Source organism: Pteropus vampyrus, unplaced genomic scaffold, assembly GCF_000151845.1.
Source record: "Pteropus vampyrus isolate Shadow unplaced genomic scaffold, Pvam_2.0 Scaffold252, whole genome shotgun sequence".
NCBI lineage: Eukaryota > Metazoa > Chordata > Mammalia > Chiroptera > Pteropodidae > Pteropus > Pteropus vampyrus.
This window is the reverse complement of record NW_011889033.1, coordinates 922096-941597: the sequence shown is the minus strand read 5'-3', so window position 1 is coordinate 941597 and position 19502 is coordinate 922096. Positions and strand designations below refer to the sequence as shown.

Sequence of the window (19502 nt, the reverse complement as noted above, 5' to 3'; positions counted from 1 at the left end):
ACCCAGCCTGGGCGGTGGGACAGATGGTTTCTGCCGTAACAGTCACCGTTGCGGGGCTACGGGCTGCATTTAGCCTTGTTCATTCATATTCCCCGGGTCTAGAGTGAATGAATAAAAGTGATGTTTGAGCTAGAAAATAAATAAAAATGAGAAGCTGGCCAGGAAAAAGGAGTGAAGGCGAAGGGTTTCAGACAGAGAGAACAGCATATGCAAAGGCCACGAGGCAGAGAAGAACATGAAATATTCAAGGAACCACGCCGGACTGTGACATGCTTGACAATCTATAGTAGAGATTCCTCTTTCTAAAGAGGTAACTGGAAATATTTTAAGCATGGAAGTGACCTAGTCAGGTTTCTTCTTATATATTTATTATCTCTCAGAAAAAAGAAATCTGTTGCTTATCAATAAGCAGCAGGAACTCATGCATTCATCCATCGAACGTTAACTGAATATCTGTTCTGTGTCAGACACTGTATTGGGCACGGAGGGTACAGGAGTACGGACAATGGAGCCCTGACAGAATGTGCAGCCCATCAGGAGCTACTTATTTTAAGACAGTGAAAATTACAATTTTTTTTAAAAATTATTATTTATGCCTACAGCACCTGGTCTTCCTAGGTGGTCTCTCATCCAAGTACTAACCAGGCCTGACCCTGCTTAGCTTCGGAGATCAGACATGGGGCTTGTTCAGGGTGGCGTGGCCGTAGACCATGGACCATGGCTCCACTGGGGTGCGAACCCAGGACCTTCTGCATGTAAAGCACACGCGCTAACCACCACACTATGGAACCACATCCGAAAATACAATAATTTTAAGACTAAGAGACAATGCTTGCAAGTCACATATCTGACAAAGGACTTGTATCCTGACTAAAGAACTCTCAGCTTAACACTAAGAAAACAACTCAATTTTAAACTGGGCAAAAGACTTAAGTGTACAGATACCTCATTAAGAAAAGCAAACAGGCGTATGAAAAATATTATATCATTAGTCAACGGGGAAAGGTAAATTAACTATGAAGTAGCACTACACACCTGTTAAAATAACTAAAACATACTGACAATACCAAGTGCTGGTGAGGACATGGAGACCCTGGAACTCTCACCCATTGCTGGCGAGACTGAAAATGGGAAGCTGCTCTGGAAAGCAGGTTAGTAGTTTATACTTTTTAATAACAGCTTTGATGAGATTTAATTCAGATAGCATATAATCTGCCCCTTCAGTGTGCTTTTCAGTGGTTTCTAGTACATTCCAAGTTGTCCGACCATCTCTCAAACCCCATAACCATTAGCAGTCACTCCCCATTCCCCCTCCCAGCCCTAGACAAACAACTTACTCTCCTTCTCTATGAATCTACCTATTCCGGACATTTCATATCAATGGAATCATACAATACACGGCCTTTTGCGACTGGCTTTTTTGCTCAGCATTGCGCTCTCACAGTCCATCTATGCTGTAGCGCCTGTCGGTACTTCATTCCTCTTTGTGGCTGAATAATATTCCACTGTGTGGGCAGACCACATTTTATTTATCGTTCATCAATTGATGGACATTTGGATTGTTTTCTGGTTTTGGTCATTACGAATAATGCTGCCATGAACGTTTCTAAACAGGCAGGTTTTTTTTCTATAACATTAAATACGCACTTATCATATGCCCTAGCAATCTCAGTCCTGGGTATCTGCCCTAGAGAAATGAAAGTTTAAGCTCACACAAAAACCTGTGCACGAATATTTACAGCAGCTCTATTCATAACTGCCCCAAACGAGACAACCCAAATGCCCTCAGTGGGTGATGATGATTGTAGCACACACACGACAGAATACCGCCCAGTGATGCAGGAAGGAGCTGCTGATCCACACGTGTCTTGAATGAATCTCAAAGGCGTTATGCTGACTAAAAGAGGGTTATATATTATATGATTCCATTTACATAACATTCTCAGAAAAAGACTACAGCAAGGAAGTACAGGTCTGGGAGGTGGGGAGTCCTGTGGTGACTCGGGGACAACGTGAGGGAGGCTGGGCGTGACGCACCTGTCTGCATCCTGACCATGGAATGGCTACACCAACATACAGCAGACAGGTCGATTTCACTGTATGTTAATTTTAAAATAAAATTAAGAAACAAAGATGCTAACCAGAAAGGTACACACTGACCCTCCCAGCACCCCGTGCTCCAGGCTGGAAAGTCAGGTTCCATAATGACCGCACGCTTATCGTCCAGCTACCCCAGTGCTGCAGAGTGAGTGACTCTGGCCACCCTAACACGACGTACACAGTATTCTGAGTCCGAATAATGGGTGTTCTTAAATTTAAATACTAGCTGGCCTCCTACGGCTGCTTAGGAGAACTGTGAATCATCATTAAATAAATGGATGACAACCGACACTCCCCCTGGAGCAACAGGACAGAAATGCCCTGCGAGATGCACCTGCTTTTCGGATGTTCAATTTGGGGCTTCTATTCCAAACCAGTGTTGTCAGGGTCAGAAAAACAAGGTTTTTCTGTTCTGTTTTGCCTGTTCATGGTGTCTAAGTCTGTCCTGTGGGCCTCTCCATGTTGCTCCGGAAAGCAGCCTGTCTTTTTGGCCTGGCTCTCTCTCACTTCTCACACATGGTATGTAACTGATATTTTACCTGAGATCATCCTAAACATAATTTCCAAATTTTGTGAAAATCCAGGGTTTTCTTGTGTTGTAGTCAGAAAAACGAAGCAACATCACTTTAAATACTTAGATTATATACACGAAGTTTATTGCTTTGAAGCAAAGACTGAACCCAGAACTCGAGGAGACCAGGGATAGTGAATTCCAAGAAGTCAGGATCACTCTGTCCAAAAAAATAGCTGGTTTCTAACAAAAACTGAACTGAACTTGGAATCAAAAGACCCCAATTTGAATGATCATGGCTTTCTTTACTATCTAGCCAGACTCTATACAGGTGAGAAATAAATGTTTAAAAGTATATAATGCACCAATAAACAGTCGTAAGTCTGTTAATAAGGGAGGCAGTGATGAGTGTTACAGGAGAGCGAGGGAAGGGAGATCCAGGCAGAGTGTGGGGGAGGGGGTGGACTACCATTTTAAACAGTGTGGTCAGGATGGCCTCGCTGAGAAGATGACGTAGGGGGACATGTCTGAAGGAGAGGAGGTGAGAGCCAGCTAGAGGTACCTGGGGGAGAGCATTCCAAGTCGAGGGAACAAGTTCAAGGGCCATCAGACGGGAGTATACTCAGCATGTGTGATGAAAGGCAAGGAGACCAAGTGTCTGCTACACCTCCAAACAGAGAGGCCAGGTAGGTAGTCAAATCAGAGTTGAAAGAGAAGCCTGAGCTGAAAATAAAAATTGGGGAGTTACTGGAAAGTTTGAGCTGTGGGGCTGAGTGAGGTGACTATTTATCATTCTTTGAACAAATATTTAATTAGCATCAGTGTGTTAAATGTGTGCCAGGGAGAGAGGAAATGAGGGAGAGGGAGAGGGAGAGAGATAAAGAGGGAGGGAGACAGACACAGATAGACAGACACAGACAGAGAATGACAGAGAGACAGAGACAGAGAGAAGCAGAGACTGACTGATTGACTGACTCATCCTCCAAGGCCAGGTAGAAACTAAGATGATCCCTAATCAGGGAATTAAAAAAAAAAAAAAAAAAGCCAAAGAAAGTTTTTAAAAAAGATTCAGTGTAAAATGTCAGTAATTCTAAACCTAACCCCCAGTCTAGGTGACTAGCTGCAGGACTGCTCAGTGTCTCAGGTTTTCATTGTCGCATCATCACTAACATTCTCTTCATCAGTCTGTTCACTGAGAAATCCGTGAACGTGAGGCAGGGGACTCGGGGGTACCTGGCTTTCTGACGGTTTCAAAGGAGAAGGCTGCTTGCCGCGCCCGTTAATGCCGAGGCCGGCAGTCCCCTGGGCCAGCACTGCTGCCCGAGGCTGTTGGTTAGAATACGGTACTATGTTTTTTGTTCCACATAGTTGAACATTTGATTTTTACCATAGTTATTCCTAAAAAAAATGGATAGTCCATCCTTGATACATGAGTTGAACATAGATCTCAAAAGAAATCTTGAGGACGGCTTAATTTTGATGCTATCCTAGTAGCAATTTATGAACAGGCTTTGCTTCAAAAGCTTTAAAGTTTGGAATAGATGTTGTTTAGATACCCAACAGAGCCTACACGCGTCCAACTTGAGCCTGTGTGGTAGGTGAAGCAACAGTCTGTCCCTCTCAACCTGGCTGATGGGATATCTGTGTATTAGATCAGCTACGTTCTGAAAAATCTTTTAAATTTGGGACTGAAATGTGTACCAGTAACCAAACAACACTCAGTTCGTTTATTCCTACCCCTAGGTTAGTAGTTAGGGTTCTCGTGAACAGAAACTAATCCTAGCTAGCTTTCAAATGCGTGGGGAGGGGGAAGTATTGAGTGGATACTAAGGTTTATCCAACGTATCTGAAATACAGGTTAAAATTCAGGGTTTATCAGCCGAAGCCCTGTCAACATTTTGAGCCAGATAATTCTCTGTTATAGGGCAATTATTGCGGCGGGGGGGTGGGATTGTCCCCTACACCTTAGGATGTTTAGCAGCACCTCTGGCCTCTACTCTCTGGATGCCAGTAGCAGTCCCTTAGTTAGCTATGACAACCAAAAATGTCTCCAGACATTGCCAAATATCCCCTGGAGGCAAAATTGCCCCCAGTTGAGAAGCACTGGTTTAATGATTAAAACATGGGAAGGGCATGGATACATCTGGGCCTCTGAAACCACTGCAAGCAGATACTTAAAACTTCTCTGGGGCTCCCTTGATTTCTAATCCCTTTCTTCTCTGCATTTGAGCTTTAATTCTCTAATTGCAGCTCAGCAATGGAAGCACGACCACCAACAGCTCCTGAGTTTTGTTAAAATCCGGTCCTCTGGACAAAAAGTGACTCTTTTTCCTAATTCTGATTTGTAAAAACTCCTAGGGAAGGCCTCTGATTGGCCTGATTGGAGTCTGGTACCTGGCGCTGCTCTGTGACCTGGAGGGTGGGGGGCGTCTTACACATTCCCCAGGGAGCAACACACACACAGCAGTTTCTGCGCAAATTACCAGTTTGCAGTCAGGGGCAAGATACACTCCCAAGAGGAGGGAGGCGCTGCTCTCGAGAGGAGGCTGGTCTGGGGACAAGAAGAAGGGACCCACCACCACCATCTAATCCCGACGATAATTATGCACAACGTAGTAACATCCAACCAAAGGCAGCACAGAAAGAGCTCTTCACACAGCAAACTGGATCTGCTTTTCTCCATCTGAGTCAGATACTGGGGAGGGGAGCACTGGACTCCAGTGCAGACCACTGTTAATTGATGGATAAGTGGGCAGAGTATGTCATATCTATGCTTAGCTGTTTTGTCACTGTACTATAAAGTGAATTTCTGGGTGACACAGTTAAGCAATGCACAGATGACATTTCAGAATATCACTATCACTGTGCTATTATGGCCCACAGTCAGACAAAGGCTGGTATGCTTTGTGGGCCACTAACAAAACATACTTTTAACGTGTGACCCTGCCTAAGTCAACGGAAGACCGTAACTGAACAGCCATTGCCCAATTTGTGGGCTAACAGAAAACCAAATGTTTGCCTTGAAACTTTCCAAGTGAGTTCAAAAATAAAATCCAGGAATATAATATATATCAAATGGAAATGGATGCATTCAATTCAGAATATAAAGAAGGAGGCAGTCTAAGTTAAAAAATGTTAAGACTTTCCCAAAGACTAAGAGATCGCTGACCAGAAAGCCTCTCCTGGTGCTCTCATCAGCAAATCGCAGAAATTAGGATCCATGTTAATTGAAGAAGCACCTGTACTTTGAGAGCAGCTATCAGAAAGAGGGCAGGCCTGGCCTGGATGCAGATCTCAGCTTCGCCTCAGGCAACCCGTGCTCAGGAGGGGGTTCCCATTCATCATCGGTGACCCCTATAGAGTAGGCTCGAACATCTGATTAGAACCTTATCCCAGAGCAGCACCCCCTAATTAGGCCAAGAGCAAGTCATAATCAAAGGAAGGACAGAGAAAAAGGTCTGAAGCAATAAAGTGCGGGGAGGGGGGATTTCAACCTCTGTGGTCATCTCAGTCTACTTTCTGGAAGTCATGTCTAATGGTCAGAGCCCTCTGTTCTGTTCTTGGATCTCACTGTGATATACTGGTTTTAGGGCAGCGGTCCCAACCTCTTTGGCACCAGAGACCGGTGCTCCTATGAGAATCTAACGCCTGACGGTCTGAGGTGGAGCTGAGGCGGTGATGCTGGCGCTGGGGAGCGGCTGCAAACACAGATGAAGCTTCGCTCGCCCACCCGCCGCAGCCCTCCTGCTGTGCGGCCCTGCGGTGGATCTGCTCCGAGGCCTGAGGACTGGGGACCGCTGTTTTAGGGGCTACATTCCCCAGTGAGCGACACACAGGAATAGCAATATTTTCAAAGTCCATCAGTGGTTTACTTAAATGTGGCACCTTCAAAAATCTCTAAAATCCCAATTTTAGGGAAAATCGCAGTCCTACGTTTTAAATAGACACCTGACAAAAAGGAATAATCAGTGCGATTCTTAATCCTCAGAGGGGTAAGGAGCACCCAGCACGCGCTTCTTCCCTGCAGAGCCACAGGTCCGCCAGGGCTCCTGGCTAACACAGCGCTGCTTGGCTGCAATTAGATAACCGTGAACGTCTGTCTTTTCTTATAAAAGACTGATGTTCACTAATTGCTTTTATAAGCGACATGATTTCTTTTCATTTCGACCTGAGGGGAGGGGTGTGGTAAAGACCCTGAGGGCCTGGGGGAGACCCACGCACATCTGTAAGTCAGTCGGTCCTGCAGGGAGAGCTGGACACCCGGCCTTCCACGGAGGGAGAGAATCTGCCCCAAAGAAGACACGGCCATCCAAGGCCATCTGCCACCAGACTTCGAGTTCCAGGAGGCGACGGCCTGTATGCGATGACTTCACTGCGTCGGGCAGCACTGAAGGCTCAGTAACTGCTTACTGAGCGATTATTTCTGCAAGGATTCTCTACGAATCAGGAAGACTTGTAAATATACAAATCAGAGAAACGTTCATCTTCTCACTGCAGATGGGGAAAGCCGTTCCATAAATATTGTCACATGTTAAGCAGTCCATTTGTGAAGCACAGCAGCAGACAGCACGGCTTCGATGAAAAACAGACCCGTTCATCAACAAAACTCACTCTATGTTCTTATTTTTTTAAATTGAGAGTGAGAAATAAAAATAAGGTTCTTTCTTTCAGCTATTTGGATATGGCAAAGAGAGCTTAAAAGTTATGCAGATGTGATTTCTATTAACTTTTAAGGGATCCTTCTCTCCTACCTTTCAATACTCAGAACCCTAAATGGAAGATCCGCTTTGTCCCCATTTTTCAACACACCCATGTATTTAACCCTAAGCTCTTATGACCTGGCTTCTCTCCTAACTCCTCCCTGAGACTATTCTCTGCACGATAACCAACCAACCTGGTCGAGCCTCCTGGCCTTTCCTCTGCCTCATGCCACTTAATGATTTAATCACAATGCGCTCTTCCTTGGGATCCATGGTGCTCTGATCTGTATTCTTTATTCTCTGAGGGCGTAGCCCAGGAACTGTCCTTAGCTCCTGGCCAAAGAGCTCCTCTTAGCCCCTTTCTCCTCTAACCTTGACCTGTGGGGCTCGCACATGTCACGGGGCGGAGTGTGCCGGAAATGGTTTTGCTGAGTGAATGCCCTCCCGAGTGAACGCACTGTTGCCAGAAGTGCTCTCCCCCCACACTCAGCGGTCACTGCTCGCCGCCTCCACCGTGCATTCTCACACTGACCTCACCTCGGCTTCAGCCATGCAGAGCAGACGATGCCAGCAACTCCTGCGTGTTTTCTGCTACTTTTACTGTTATGCACAATCAGGCATATTTATATTTGTTTACTTCTGAATACCTATCTTTATGGCCGAGTGGCCTTATGCTCTGTTAATAAAAGCTGATATTTATTGAGCATTTACTGTAAGCCAGCCACTATCCTAAGCATACATCTTAACCACCCTACGAGGCAGGTACTATTATAATCCCCATTTCACAGACGAGAAATCTGATGCACACAGAGGTAAAGAAACTTGCCTGGGCTGCACAGCTAGGACGTACCAACGCTGGGGCCTGAGATCTGGCGGACTGGATCCCAGCATCCCTGTTCTTAACCACCACATGGTGCTTGCTGACTTTCCATCGGCCCAGTTTTCTTTTAGATTACACACTCATAAAGGCCAGCATTATTTTCCTTCCAACTATTCTTCCAGTGTCTAGAGAGTGCTCAGGAAAAAATACGGGTATATAATCTGTACCGGAAGTTAACGACTTCTACTGCGATTACACTTCTTTTCTTTCTTTCACTTGGTTCATTATACTCACCCCACAAAAGTTTTCTGCAATTCTACTGCCGCCATGCAGCGCGGACTGGAAATCAAACAGGACGTGGCCAGTGTGCCCAAGAAGCCAAAGTGGGGAAAACAGTTGACTGCAGTAGAGTTCGATAGAGATCGACAGAGCGGCCATCACTGCAGGTTGCGTCGTAGCAACCAACGAACAAACCAATACGATCTTCTGTGTGTCCAGAACGTATATAAAAACAACACTCGATATAGGTACAGAGAACCTTGATGTACCAGAAAGAACATAGGGTTTAGAGTGAGTTGATGTGAATTCTTGTCCTGACGCTTTGGGATTTATGACTCAGTCAGCTCGGGTTCTTTGAAGCTCATGTCCCTTCTCTCTCACACAGGCGGCCTTCCTAAGAGGATTGTGAGAACCCAGTGAAATGGCAAACTGGAATGCTTTAAAGAAATACTGGCTACCATTCACAGACTTGGACCTCGGGTGAACTCCACAGCAACACAGCCCACGAGGCTACTCTGGTCGATATCAACAGACCAGGAAACAGTGCCCTCAACCGTGAGCCCAACTTCTCCAAGGCTTTGTTCGATGAAGCACAAGCACCAGGCGAGGGCACGTGCGCAACAGAGAAAGCTGCGCTCGGAGCAACAAGGTTGCTGAGGACGGGCCGTCCCTCAGAAGGAAGGCTGTAACTGGCTGGCTCCAGGGAACAGGTGGAGGGTGTTCAGGGGCAGGGCGCCAGCACGGCTAGAGTCACCCGGGGAGGGACATCAGATCTATACGATGACGTGGCACCCAAGGAAAAAGAGAGGAAGCCTAGCATTGGGTTAAGAGGGTTGGATGATCTGAGAAAAGAGCACGGACACGGTGACCGAGCCCGGGAGCATGAGAAGGCCGGAAGGCAGACCGCGCACTCCTCGCTCCGTCAGCAAGGAGCGCGTGCCGGCCACGGCCAGGCATCGTGGCTGCGGCTGGAATACAACGGGAGAACCTAACGCTCGACCGGCCTTTGATCTGAAGGAGCTTACAGTCCTGCAGAAGTGGCATAAACAGTTTAATAAACAAATATAAAAATCCAAACCGTGCTAAGTGCCACGAAGGAGGTAGCTTCGGTGGCCCACACGTTACGTAACAGAAGCGGACACCAGGGAGGAGTGCTGGTCTCTGAAAAGGCTGAGATGGGGGCGGGGGGTGGGGTGGACGAGAGAGGATGATCCAAAGGGTGTCTCAAGTTCATAGTGACCTTTCACCTCCTCTGTGAAGATCCTAAGAAGCATGGGGGCAGGAAGCACGTAAAGATATCATATCATCCCAGATTTTATTCGTGGAAACAGTAAGCATGAGGTATTCGTAATCCCCTTTACGTTTCATTTTCCCCATATAATTCTCAGAAAGTACATTCATGCGACCAAGTGAAAGTATTCTTCTCCCCATGACGTAATCCTTAAAACTTCCCTAGGATGGTGAGACCTAAACGAACACAACTTTTAAAAAATAATATAGCATACTGGGAATGGTCGTAAAGTTTCTAGAAAAATTCATGGTCTAATATGCAATGATTACATCCAATAAATACCTCAGAACAGTTGTATCCAACGCTGCCTGGAGAGCGAACGGCCTGAATGCTGGGCGGGGGTGGGGAGGAGGCTATTGCATAAGCATCTGAAACGCTGTGGTGACCTTCTGTGTTTTAAGAAAAACTTCTATTGCCAAAATTCCTAGATAAAATTTAAACATTTTGAGCTGGCCATAGCCATTCATGGTAATTCTCACAGACATCAAATTATAAAGTGACTTGAAGGGAAATTGTCTGAAGTGGATTTTGAATACTATCTACTATATCTAGTGGATGCCAGCCTGATGAGTAAATGCAAAAATAAATGTATAGAGAAAAAACTGTAAGACATAGTCGAGAAAAGAAAGACTTGTTTTAGCAGTCTACCCGTATTTTAAAAGACATTAAGTGTAAAAAGCAACTGAAAATTTCTAAGTTTAAAAAGAAAATTATATTTTCCTAGCACATAAAAAAGAGCGGCAACATTTTAAAGGCTACTTTAAAAATAAATACTATTCGTGGATATAACCCCTCCCCCACCCATGCGGTCTTTTTCTCCAGTGCAAATTATTGATTTGCAGACAAAAGTAGGTATTCAGGAAATGAACATGATCATAGCATGAGCACTCGCTGATGCAAAAGCCTCTGCGATGAGGAAAGGCAGGAATCAAATCTAAGAAGGTAGAACACCAAGTAGCAAAAATGAATCCTTTAAGAACTATCAAACTAAACAAAAAATAAAATTAGATATAAATTCAAGTTTTAGACTGTGGTCAATTGAGGTCTAGACAAAACCCTATGTTTGTTCACTGCCTAGTCTCCAGTCTGCTCCAAGTTTGAAAAGGTAATTGAACACAGTCTATAATTACTGGATTAGACACAGATGGGCTCTGTACATTTCAGGGGGAAAAAAGCACTGTTTTGATTCATTTTATGATTGCCTGTAAGGTCAGACTTTTCAAAATGTACTTTCATCTGTTAAATGGTTTCTCAGATTCCCTGGGGTATATCTTCAATAACTGTGATGTTTTAAGCAATTTGGGCCTATCAGATCCTGTCTTTGAATGTAACTAGCTGCCCATTTTCTAGCATTATAAATGTGCATGTAGGTTAATTGCTATATCTCTTACATATTTTCTGAAGTTGCAGTTTTGGGGGAAAAACCTGAAAAACTGTACCCCTTTTCTGACAGGAATTGGTCATATTGATGAAGATTTTCGCATAAGAAAAAAAAACTTGGCTATTTAATAACATGATTTAATGTCATCTAAAGTCCATGAAAAATATTTTCTAACCAACTCAAGTGAAAAACAGAAACAAGAAAACATCAATCAGCATTGTGGACGAAAGTTGTAAGCAAAGTAAGTTTAGATTTCTTGCAACTGAATAATTTACAAAACATACTTGACTCAAAGCCTAGGCAATTTTATTTAATAACTGTAAATAACTAGGAAGTATGTTGTCTGTGTTAACACACAAAAATCTAAAAAAAACACAAAACAAAACAAAACCCTAATCTAATCTAAAAAAAGAAAACACCTAAACATAGCATTCTGTATCACTTAGAATAATAATGATGTCATTATACAGCAATGTATTATAAATTCATAGTGGAAAATAATGTCTAACTTGGAGAATTCGGCATTTGGTCGCTTCAGTGTAAAGCCCAGCCTATTTCCAAACATCTCACATTAAAACCATTTTGTCACTAGAGCTAGACACAAAATTTTTAATTATGAGAATGTGGCATACTTAACAGCTTCGGTTAAGATGCCAGAAAAAGTCTTCTTTGCTTAACAGACTTAACCACAGAGAGTGGGTTCCTGGGCTGGAGCCCAGGTCTGAGGAGCCCCCTCCTCTCCCCCATCGCCGACAGCCCGGAGAAGAGCCCAGACGCCCGGGGCTGTGCCCGCAGGAGCTGCGGGAGGGAGGGAGCGGGAGCGGGCTCCGTCCTCTCCGCTTCTCGGTCCCACCTTTCGGGACATCGCCGCGTGACACTGACTCTCCGACTTTTTTTAAATCTCCTTTCCAATTGTAGCTTAGTTTTCTATTCCCAAAATTCACTTTGGTTAGCTACTCTGATCCTGATAGAAGAGAAACACCCTAATACCAGAAAAACACAAACAAAGAAAGACAGTGTAGAATGTGGAATCATTTCGAAAAATTTTTATATGTTTTAGGAGGTTGGTAGTATGTGTTTTTAACACATGGAAAAGGGGAATTTATAGCCACATAATAAAACCTGAGTTGATATTCTTCATGAAGTTACACACGCAAGTAGGAAGCATTTATACTTAGACAAAACTCACAGCCATGTTCAAGAAAACCAATTTTACTGATGCTCTCTACACGATGCATAAATGTGATCTACTTATAACCTCTTGTCACAAAACCAAGGAGTTTCTAAACCACAAATAATCCTGTGTTTTTAAAAACACACTAATTTGAACAGAAGAGAAAATTTTGCGGAACAAATGTTTAGATCACTATTCGCATGAACTCAGCAATCATCATTTCATTTGTGCGCTCCTAAAAAATGTTGTTGCAAATACAACGATCTCACATGTATTAAGGAAGTGGTTTTTAACATTAACTATTATATATTTGTTCTATCTTTATATATGGTTTTTCTTTTAACAATGTGCTAAACATAAGCTATATCTGTATTAAGTGACTAGTGCTATGTAAATGCTATAGAAAATTATTAACAATTTCCGTCCTTGCTTTCCTCATACACGAAACCAAGATAACATAGAATAAGGCATTTGCACAGAAAACGAGGACAGAACTTTGGCCTCGTCACAGAGTCGTTTCACGCTTTTTCCGTTAAGGGTGCTTGTAAACTGAGCACAATGAGCCAACTAAAAGGGTAAAACTGCCAGCCAGGGAAGCTCCTCTAGGTAAATCCACTTGTGAATTTAAACGCGAGTTTCTTATGGCCGGTTCCCAAAAATGTTACCTTAGTACCAATTACAGACACACACTGACTTAAAGAAAACACGCGTTTTTAAAAAACAAGTATACGCTATAAATTAATTCCGTTCTTCCTTCCTGCCTTCCTCCCTCCCTCCCTCCCTCTCTTCCTTTCTTCCTTAATTTCATTTCCAAAGTCACGGAAAACACATTTTAAAAGATTACACTATAACGCATTTGATCTACATTATTCTGCATCAACACGGATTTCAGCCTAGCTCTAGCTCACAACCATCTGTACTCACAGACACGTGCACTTTATTTTTTAATATTAATGCTTTAATTAAATTGTGAGCTTAAACTCATGACGCTGACTCGAAGAAATAAAAGAAAGCCTGGAAAGATTTCTTCTTAGCCTTTCTCAAAAAAGGCCTTTCCCTTTTTAAACAATTTACATGATGTTTTATGGTCCTTTTAGAAGAGGATTATAGTAAATGGCACTCCAAGTGGGTTGTGTGAACCCACAAACCACTCCTCATAAAAACTGCTGTAATTTTCTAGGACAGGGACAATAAAATATCATACATAAGCCAAAGCTAAATCACGGTGTGACCACAGTAACAAACACATTATTTTCACGAAAATTAAGCATGATAAAGCTAACAAAGAGATGACAAAAAAAAAAAAAGAGAGAGAGAGAAAGAGAGAAAGAAACCAACTCACAGATTTGTCCCAAGCACTTACACAAGAATTTACAGAATTTTCCTCCGCTTCCTAAGCAGCTTGAAATACAGGTGCTAACCTCGTACCCAAGCTTCCTATGTAGTTCATCTATTTTCAGTAAGAGATTAAGAAAATAAGTAACTTCAACTGTAGCTCAAAGAACACTTTAAATAAACCAACTGACCTACCTAAAATTGTTAACATTTTTGTTTCTAATTAAGTGTTAAGCTTTATGGGAAGTTCTAATGAAATTTTCAGGAGATGCATTTCCCATTTCAGGCCACTAGGGACCAATAAGGGTCTTCCGTTCCCAAGTCAGTGGCTTGATAGTTCATAGAACTAACATGCTGCAGGCACTAGCGATGTATTCCCCTCTCTCTAACAGAACCGAGTTTACTGTCTGGAGAACAGCTGAGAAGGTCCCAGCACTGTATACAAAAAAGGGATGATCAAATAAAATTTTTAAATGACGAAAGTAGTTCGAATGGTACAATTCTTTAATCATCATCTACTCTGAAAAGCTCCCCACTTCTCCCTTCCCCTTGTGAAAGTTACTAAACATTAAAACTGAAAATAAAATACTAAAATACTAAAACCATGCTTTCTCACTCAAGAGTGGGAGAAACTGCAATACCGCACTGAGAGAGAAAATAAAGCCTGCCTAATACGATTCACTGTAGCTGATCGCTGCGGCTTATTGCTAAGTTAGGCATAATACTGAAATTAGGATCGGTGAGCCACGCCAAAATATCTATAAGAGAATGTCATTTACAGAGAGTTATCTTACGATGCAGTAATAATGTAAAATGAAACAGTATTTTCTACTTAAATCTGCTATTATTAATTCTGGTTAGAACTATTTAAAATATTTACAACGCTCCTTTATTACAGCAAAACTCTGGAAGAGAACTGGAATGAAATCGGACAAAACCCAAAAACAAGCTAACTGATGGAAACCTTAACAGATATATTTTACTGCTTTTCAGATTCTTATGCTAAAATGGATGACTTTCCAGAGTAACGAATTATGCTCGACTTATACAGGATTTTTGCATGGAGTTTACACTTCCCTACTCTTTCGCATCTTAAAGATCTGCTAAAACGGCACAGAAATCTGCTCTCGTCTTCCACGTGCACAGTATAAATACTAATTCTAAATCACTGAGCCAGAGAACGAAAGCGGACCACCTGACATGTCTACCCGCCAGAGCCTTTCCACATGAAAGTGCACGTTATAGGAAAAAACGTTTTACTTCTAAAACAACTTTACTAAGACACTTTAAAACTCTTTATACTATTAGATATAAAGAACAAACAGTCACATTTAAACAGTCTGCTGTTAAAAACTAATTTTTTATTCATGAAGTTAAAGTTTTGTATGATAAAACGTTGGATTTGTTCAGTCTAATGAGCTTTTGTTTGTGTTTACTGGAAATGCCTTCCATATACTTCGGCCTCAAATCAGAGCTTCCCAAGTGGAATCTGCAGAGAAAAAAAACACTGATTCGAAAAAGAAGACTGCACAAACAATACGTAGCTCCAAGATAAATAAATCTATCCCAGCTAACTAAGCTGCTCCTCCAGGTTGATCAGGCTCCTCCCTAGTGAAATGTATCTTTCAGAAAACTTAAGATGTCCATATGTCAAAGACTTGCAATTGAAATGATCTTCAGAATTTAGAAAATTTCTTCAGCCAGAAACAACAATGAACAATTTATCTAATCTTGCAAACAGATCTGAAGACTCTTCGAAGATGCAAAATATCTTCAGCTCATCCTACAAAATCCGACCGGACTCGTCCTCTTGATTACTAAAGTCTACTCACCACCCAGTTCACCCCGCCCCACAACTTCCCTCAAGACTATTATTTGCCTAATATGGCAAAATTTTTATAAGCAAAAAGAAGAATTTACTGAAGCTCTTTTCACTTCAGGCCTGGTCTCCTCTGGTCCCCTCACTGACATTTCTTTGGCCCCACAGCATGGGAGTACAGGCCGATCTGCATGGCTGGCTACAGACGTATCATGAAGCCTTCACGATTGACCACACAAACACAATACCACAATGTAGACCGACTTGTGCATTCAAATGCCAACTCAAAACTTACATGGAAGTAAACTTAAATCTAAAAGGGTAGAATTCCACTCAATGATCCTAAAATTATTCAAGGAATCAATCTCCAAGAATGCATCATGAAATCAGGAGAACTCAGTTAAGCTTTAAGGGGGGTGGGGGGACAGAGAAGAAAGAAAGAAAATGAAAGACTTTAGAAGAGGCAGCAAAGGTTTCACTAGTCATTATACCATTGAAAGAGCTCAAACTACAGATGAAGTTGGAATACAGAAGATTGTAGAAAGGGCATTTAAAATTATTAACTGATCAAAAATTTGTAGCTGTCATTAAAAAAAATACAACTTAGCAATTCAGTTCAGAAAGAAGAATATCCCCAGGAACATACACATCTGTTTAATATTACAAGCCAACTGTCAACATCCTAAGTGAAGTTTTAATTTAATATTTTTTCTTTCTTGATGTTTTACCTTTAATCAATGCCTCATGAGAGTATCAGCTTTCTATAAGAAACTGTTAAATATAAAGAAATGTTATTGTAGCATGTTTATAAAATCATAGTTCGAGAACTTTTTATTTTTCCAAAGCCTGACCACAACTTAATTATCTGCAGGACATTCCAGGCTCACAATTGCAAGCTCCAGTTCCCAAGCAATTTTAAACAATATCTACTGTACAGGACTGAGGGTGCACAACAGACCGCAACATGGTTATATTTCTAAAAGTCAGCATTAGGCCCTTTAGACATGGTTTTTATTTTCATTAAACAATATTTGTTTCCTCACTAATCATTAAATGGTTTTCATCACTATTGCCTGTTTTCCTTTCGCATGTCAGTTGTTAGCATCAGTGTTTGCGTTGGTAATAAATGAAAAAGTGACCCACTCAGTTATTTAAAGATGAACACACACAATGTCTGGCTCAACATGTGTCAGAGACTCAGCAACATATTCACACCTTCAATACTGTTATGTTTTAATCTAGACTCGAAGACGCTTTAATGAAGTAAAAGACTCTGTATAATACTCCTTTAAATCAGATTTAAGCTTCGAGCCTGCTTATGTTATTGTGGGCAAATAGATCTAATCAGTGGTTCAAGACATTTATTTGGGAAAATGGAAGAGGAAGAAGAAAAGACAGCAAGTTCATGTTCCTAACCATAATGGGAGGAGTTGAAGATACTGCCAATTCCTACAGATGGATGGGAAAAGGGGCCTGATTAAAAGCAACATGCCAGAAACTGACCAAAATGCGGGGGAGCAAGTAACACAGCATTCCAGAACTTCAGGAATGATTCTGGGTAAGAAAACTTATGGGAAAAATAGAAAGAAAGAAGAGAAAGAAGAAGAAGAAGGGAAAGCTGTATGCTGTAAGATATTAAGAACAGTGTAAAAAGATGGTAAATGTGGAAGAAACAGAAAAGTACATCAAAGTCAGAGGTAAAATTAACAGCCATTAGAAAAAAACACTCCCATAATCTGCAAAACATTCAGGAAGCCGGATGCCCGCACTGATGCACTGGAACCACCGGAGTTTGCAGAAGAGTCAATTACTGAAGTCCAAATAAACTAATTTCGGATTTCAGATTAACTGGCCACCAGTCTGTGAGCTCAGGGGCACAGATAGATGCACACATGCAGGGCACACAGATGTGTTTATTGGTTCCTGTGTTTATTTATCAAATGCTTTATATTTTATAGCACTTCCTATGTGCCAAGCACTTTCAAAGTGCTTTACTCAATTAATCTTCCAAAAGCAGGTACTACTTTATTCCCATTACAGGTCAGGAAGTGAGGTTAAGTAATTTACCCACAAGTCACACACTAGTAGTAGCAGAGCCCAGAGTCCACGCCACAAACCATCCCAGGTGACATCACCTTTATCAAGGTAAGAAGAGATCAATTATTCGGAAGGACTCCTACGCCTAACTTCTCCACGGCCCCTTTCTCTGACTCCTTATCCTGTCTCTCGAATGTGGCTACCCAGGCACGACTCTGAGGCGTCTTCTCACTTGAAATTTCCCTTGGCGAACCTCGCTCCTTCCTACACGCTGATGTCTCCCCCACCTACATCTCTAGCTTAGAAACCTTTCCTGAGATCTATTTCCGTATTTACAACTGCCTGATAAACACATGTCCCTTGGGTGTTCAGCAAGCACCTCAACACAAAACCAAACTGACCCTGACCGCCCACCTGGTCCCCCACAACTGAAACCTTGACGTCATCTAGAATCACTGATGTTCATCTCCTACACTCAGAAAGTTTCAAATCCTATCAAATATGTCACGAATCTGCCCTCTGTCCCGATAGTCACAGGCTGAGCTCAGGCCTTGACTGCCTCTCGATTAGACCTGATGACTACAACAGCCCCTCCTCGCTGCCAGTCCTTCCCCATCTGCTGACTCCGCCGATGGCCAGCAGGACGATCTTGATCCTGACAGTCCCCTGCTGAAATCTCTGTATGGGCCACCCGGACTTCAGGAGAAGGCCTTCCTGCCCCACCCAAGGAAGTCCCCTTTACCCCTTTTACCCTTCAAGGCTCAGCTCAAACCCCTCTCCCGAAAAGCCCTCCCTCGAGGCCCCTCCCACTGAGCTCCTCCCTCTGCCTGTGACCACACACGCTTTGACAACAGCGCTATCACAGCATGCTCTGTATTTGCCTGTTAGTCTGTCTTTCCACCAGGTCACTTTATTCCCATTACAGGTTTCTCCCGGTCAGGGGCTGTTTCACTCATATTCGTCCACCCAGACCTGCTACATGCTTGCCCCACACCGGGTGCTCGATAAACAGTGATCAGGTGAGTGAAGACTCCGTCCTCAGAGACACACGCAGTGCAAAGCGACATCGACAACCTGCCTCCGGCAGAGGGCAGCTTTGAGGGCAGCTTTGAGAGCGATATTCATCTGTTGCTGGCCACCACATCCACGGCTCCGCCCCCTGGGAACAGCGTCCCGAATTTCCTTCGGAAGCCACTTTCCCTGTTCTCGTCCACGCGTACTGCACGGGAGTGACTGTGCACGGGAGCCAGCCGCAGAGCTGGGTCCTACGAAGGCCAGGCTGAGCCATGCATCCTTTCCCTCTGGAGACAGGGGCGAGCTTAGGGATAGGCCTGGGACTCGATCTGAGCCAGTGATTCTGGCGGGGGCCACAGACAGGAGCCTGTCTCTTGCTCTGGCTGTGGCGGTCGGGGAGGTAAGGTGTGCGCATGCGGCGTGGCTACCACGAAGTAAGAGCCTGCAGGCGCCTAAAGGGGACGCTAACTCCGTGAAGGCGCGACGGAGGGAGCAAGAAAACCTGGCCTCTGGTGACACCGTTTTGTCCACCGGCTCCAGCCATGCCGGAGGTTGTCATACCACTAGACTTCTCAGTGATATAAATCAATAAATTCCCTATTCGAGCTAATCTGCATCGGGTTCCCTGTAACCTGTAATCATAAGACTCCTGATGCAGCAAGTCAGTGTTTGTGGGAAGAAAACCACGCTGCATATTTAAAGGGATGCACACAAAAGAAGAAACCGAACAAGGAGAGGTGAGAGTGGACCTCAAGTTAAATCTGAGAGGCGGTGGGAAAAGTCACGGGCACTCCGACACCAAGTGAGAGAGACCCACGACGCGGTCCATCCCAGACAGCACCAGCGGGCCCTCACAGGGGAGCCCTGCGGTACGTGTATGAAGAATAAAGCTTTACAAAGAGCTAGGAAAAGAAGTAAAAAATAACGAATGCTGATTTTTGAAAAGGCTTTTATGAAGAAAAATAAGGGCTTTGGGATAATTTAATCTGGAAAAAGCAAGTCCTAGAGGCAATTTAACTTGAAGAGTTATTTAGAAGGAGG

The 19502-nt window shown here is 43.2% G+C and overlaps 1 protein-coding gene across 1 annotated transcript in view; it reads right to left on the bottom strand.

Moving 5' to 3' along the window:
* Positions 1-15577, bottom strand: part of STX18 (syntaxin 18) — a 95292-nt gene extending 79715 nt beyond the window's left edge. Inside the window, exon 1 of the mRNA XM_023520186.1 lies at positions 15512-15577. Coding sequence (XP_023375954.1) covers positions 15512-15562 — 51 coding nt within the window. The 5' untranslated portion in view covers positions 15563-15577. The remainder of the gene's footprint in view (positions 1-15511) is intronic.
* Positions 15578-19502: the final 3925 nt, after the last annotated feature.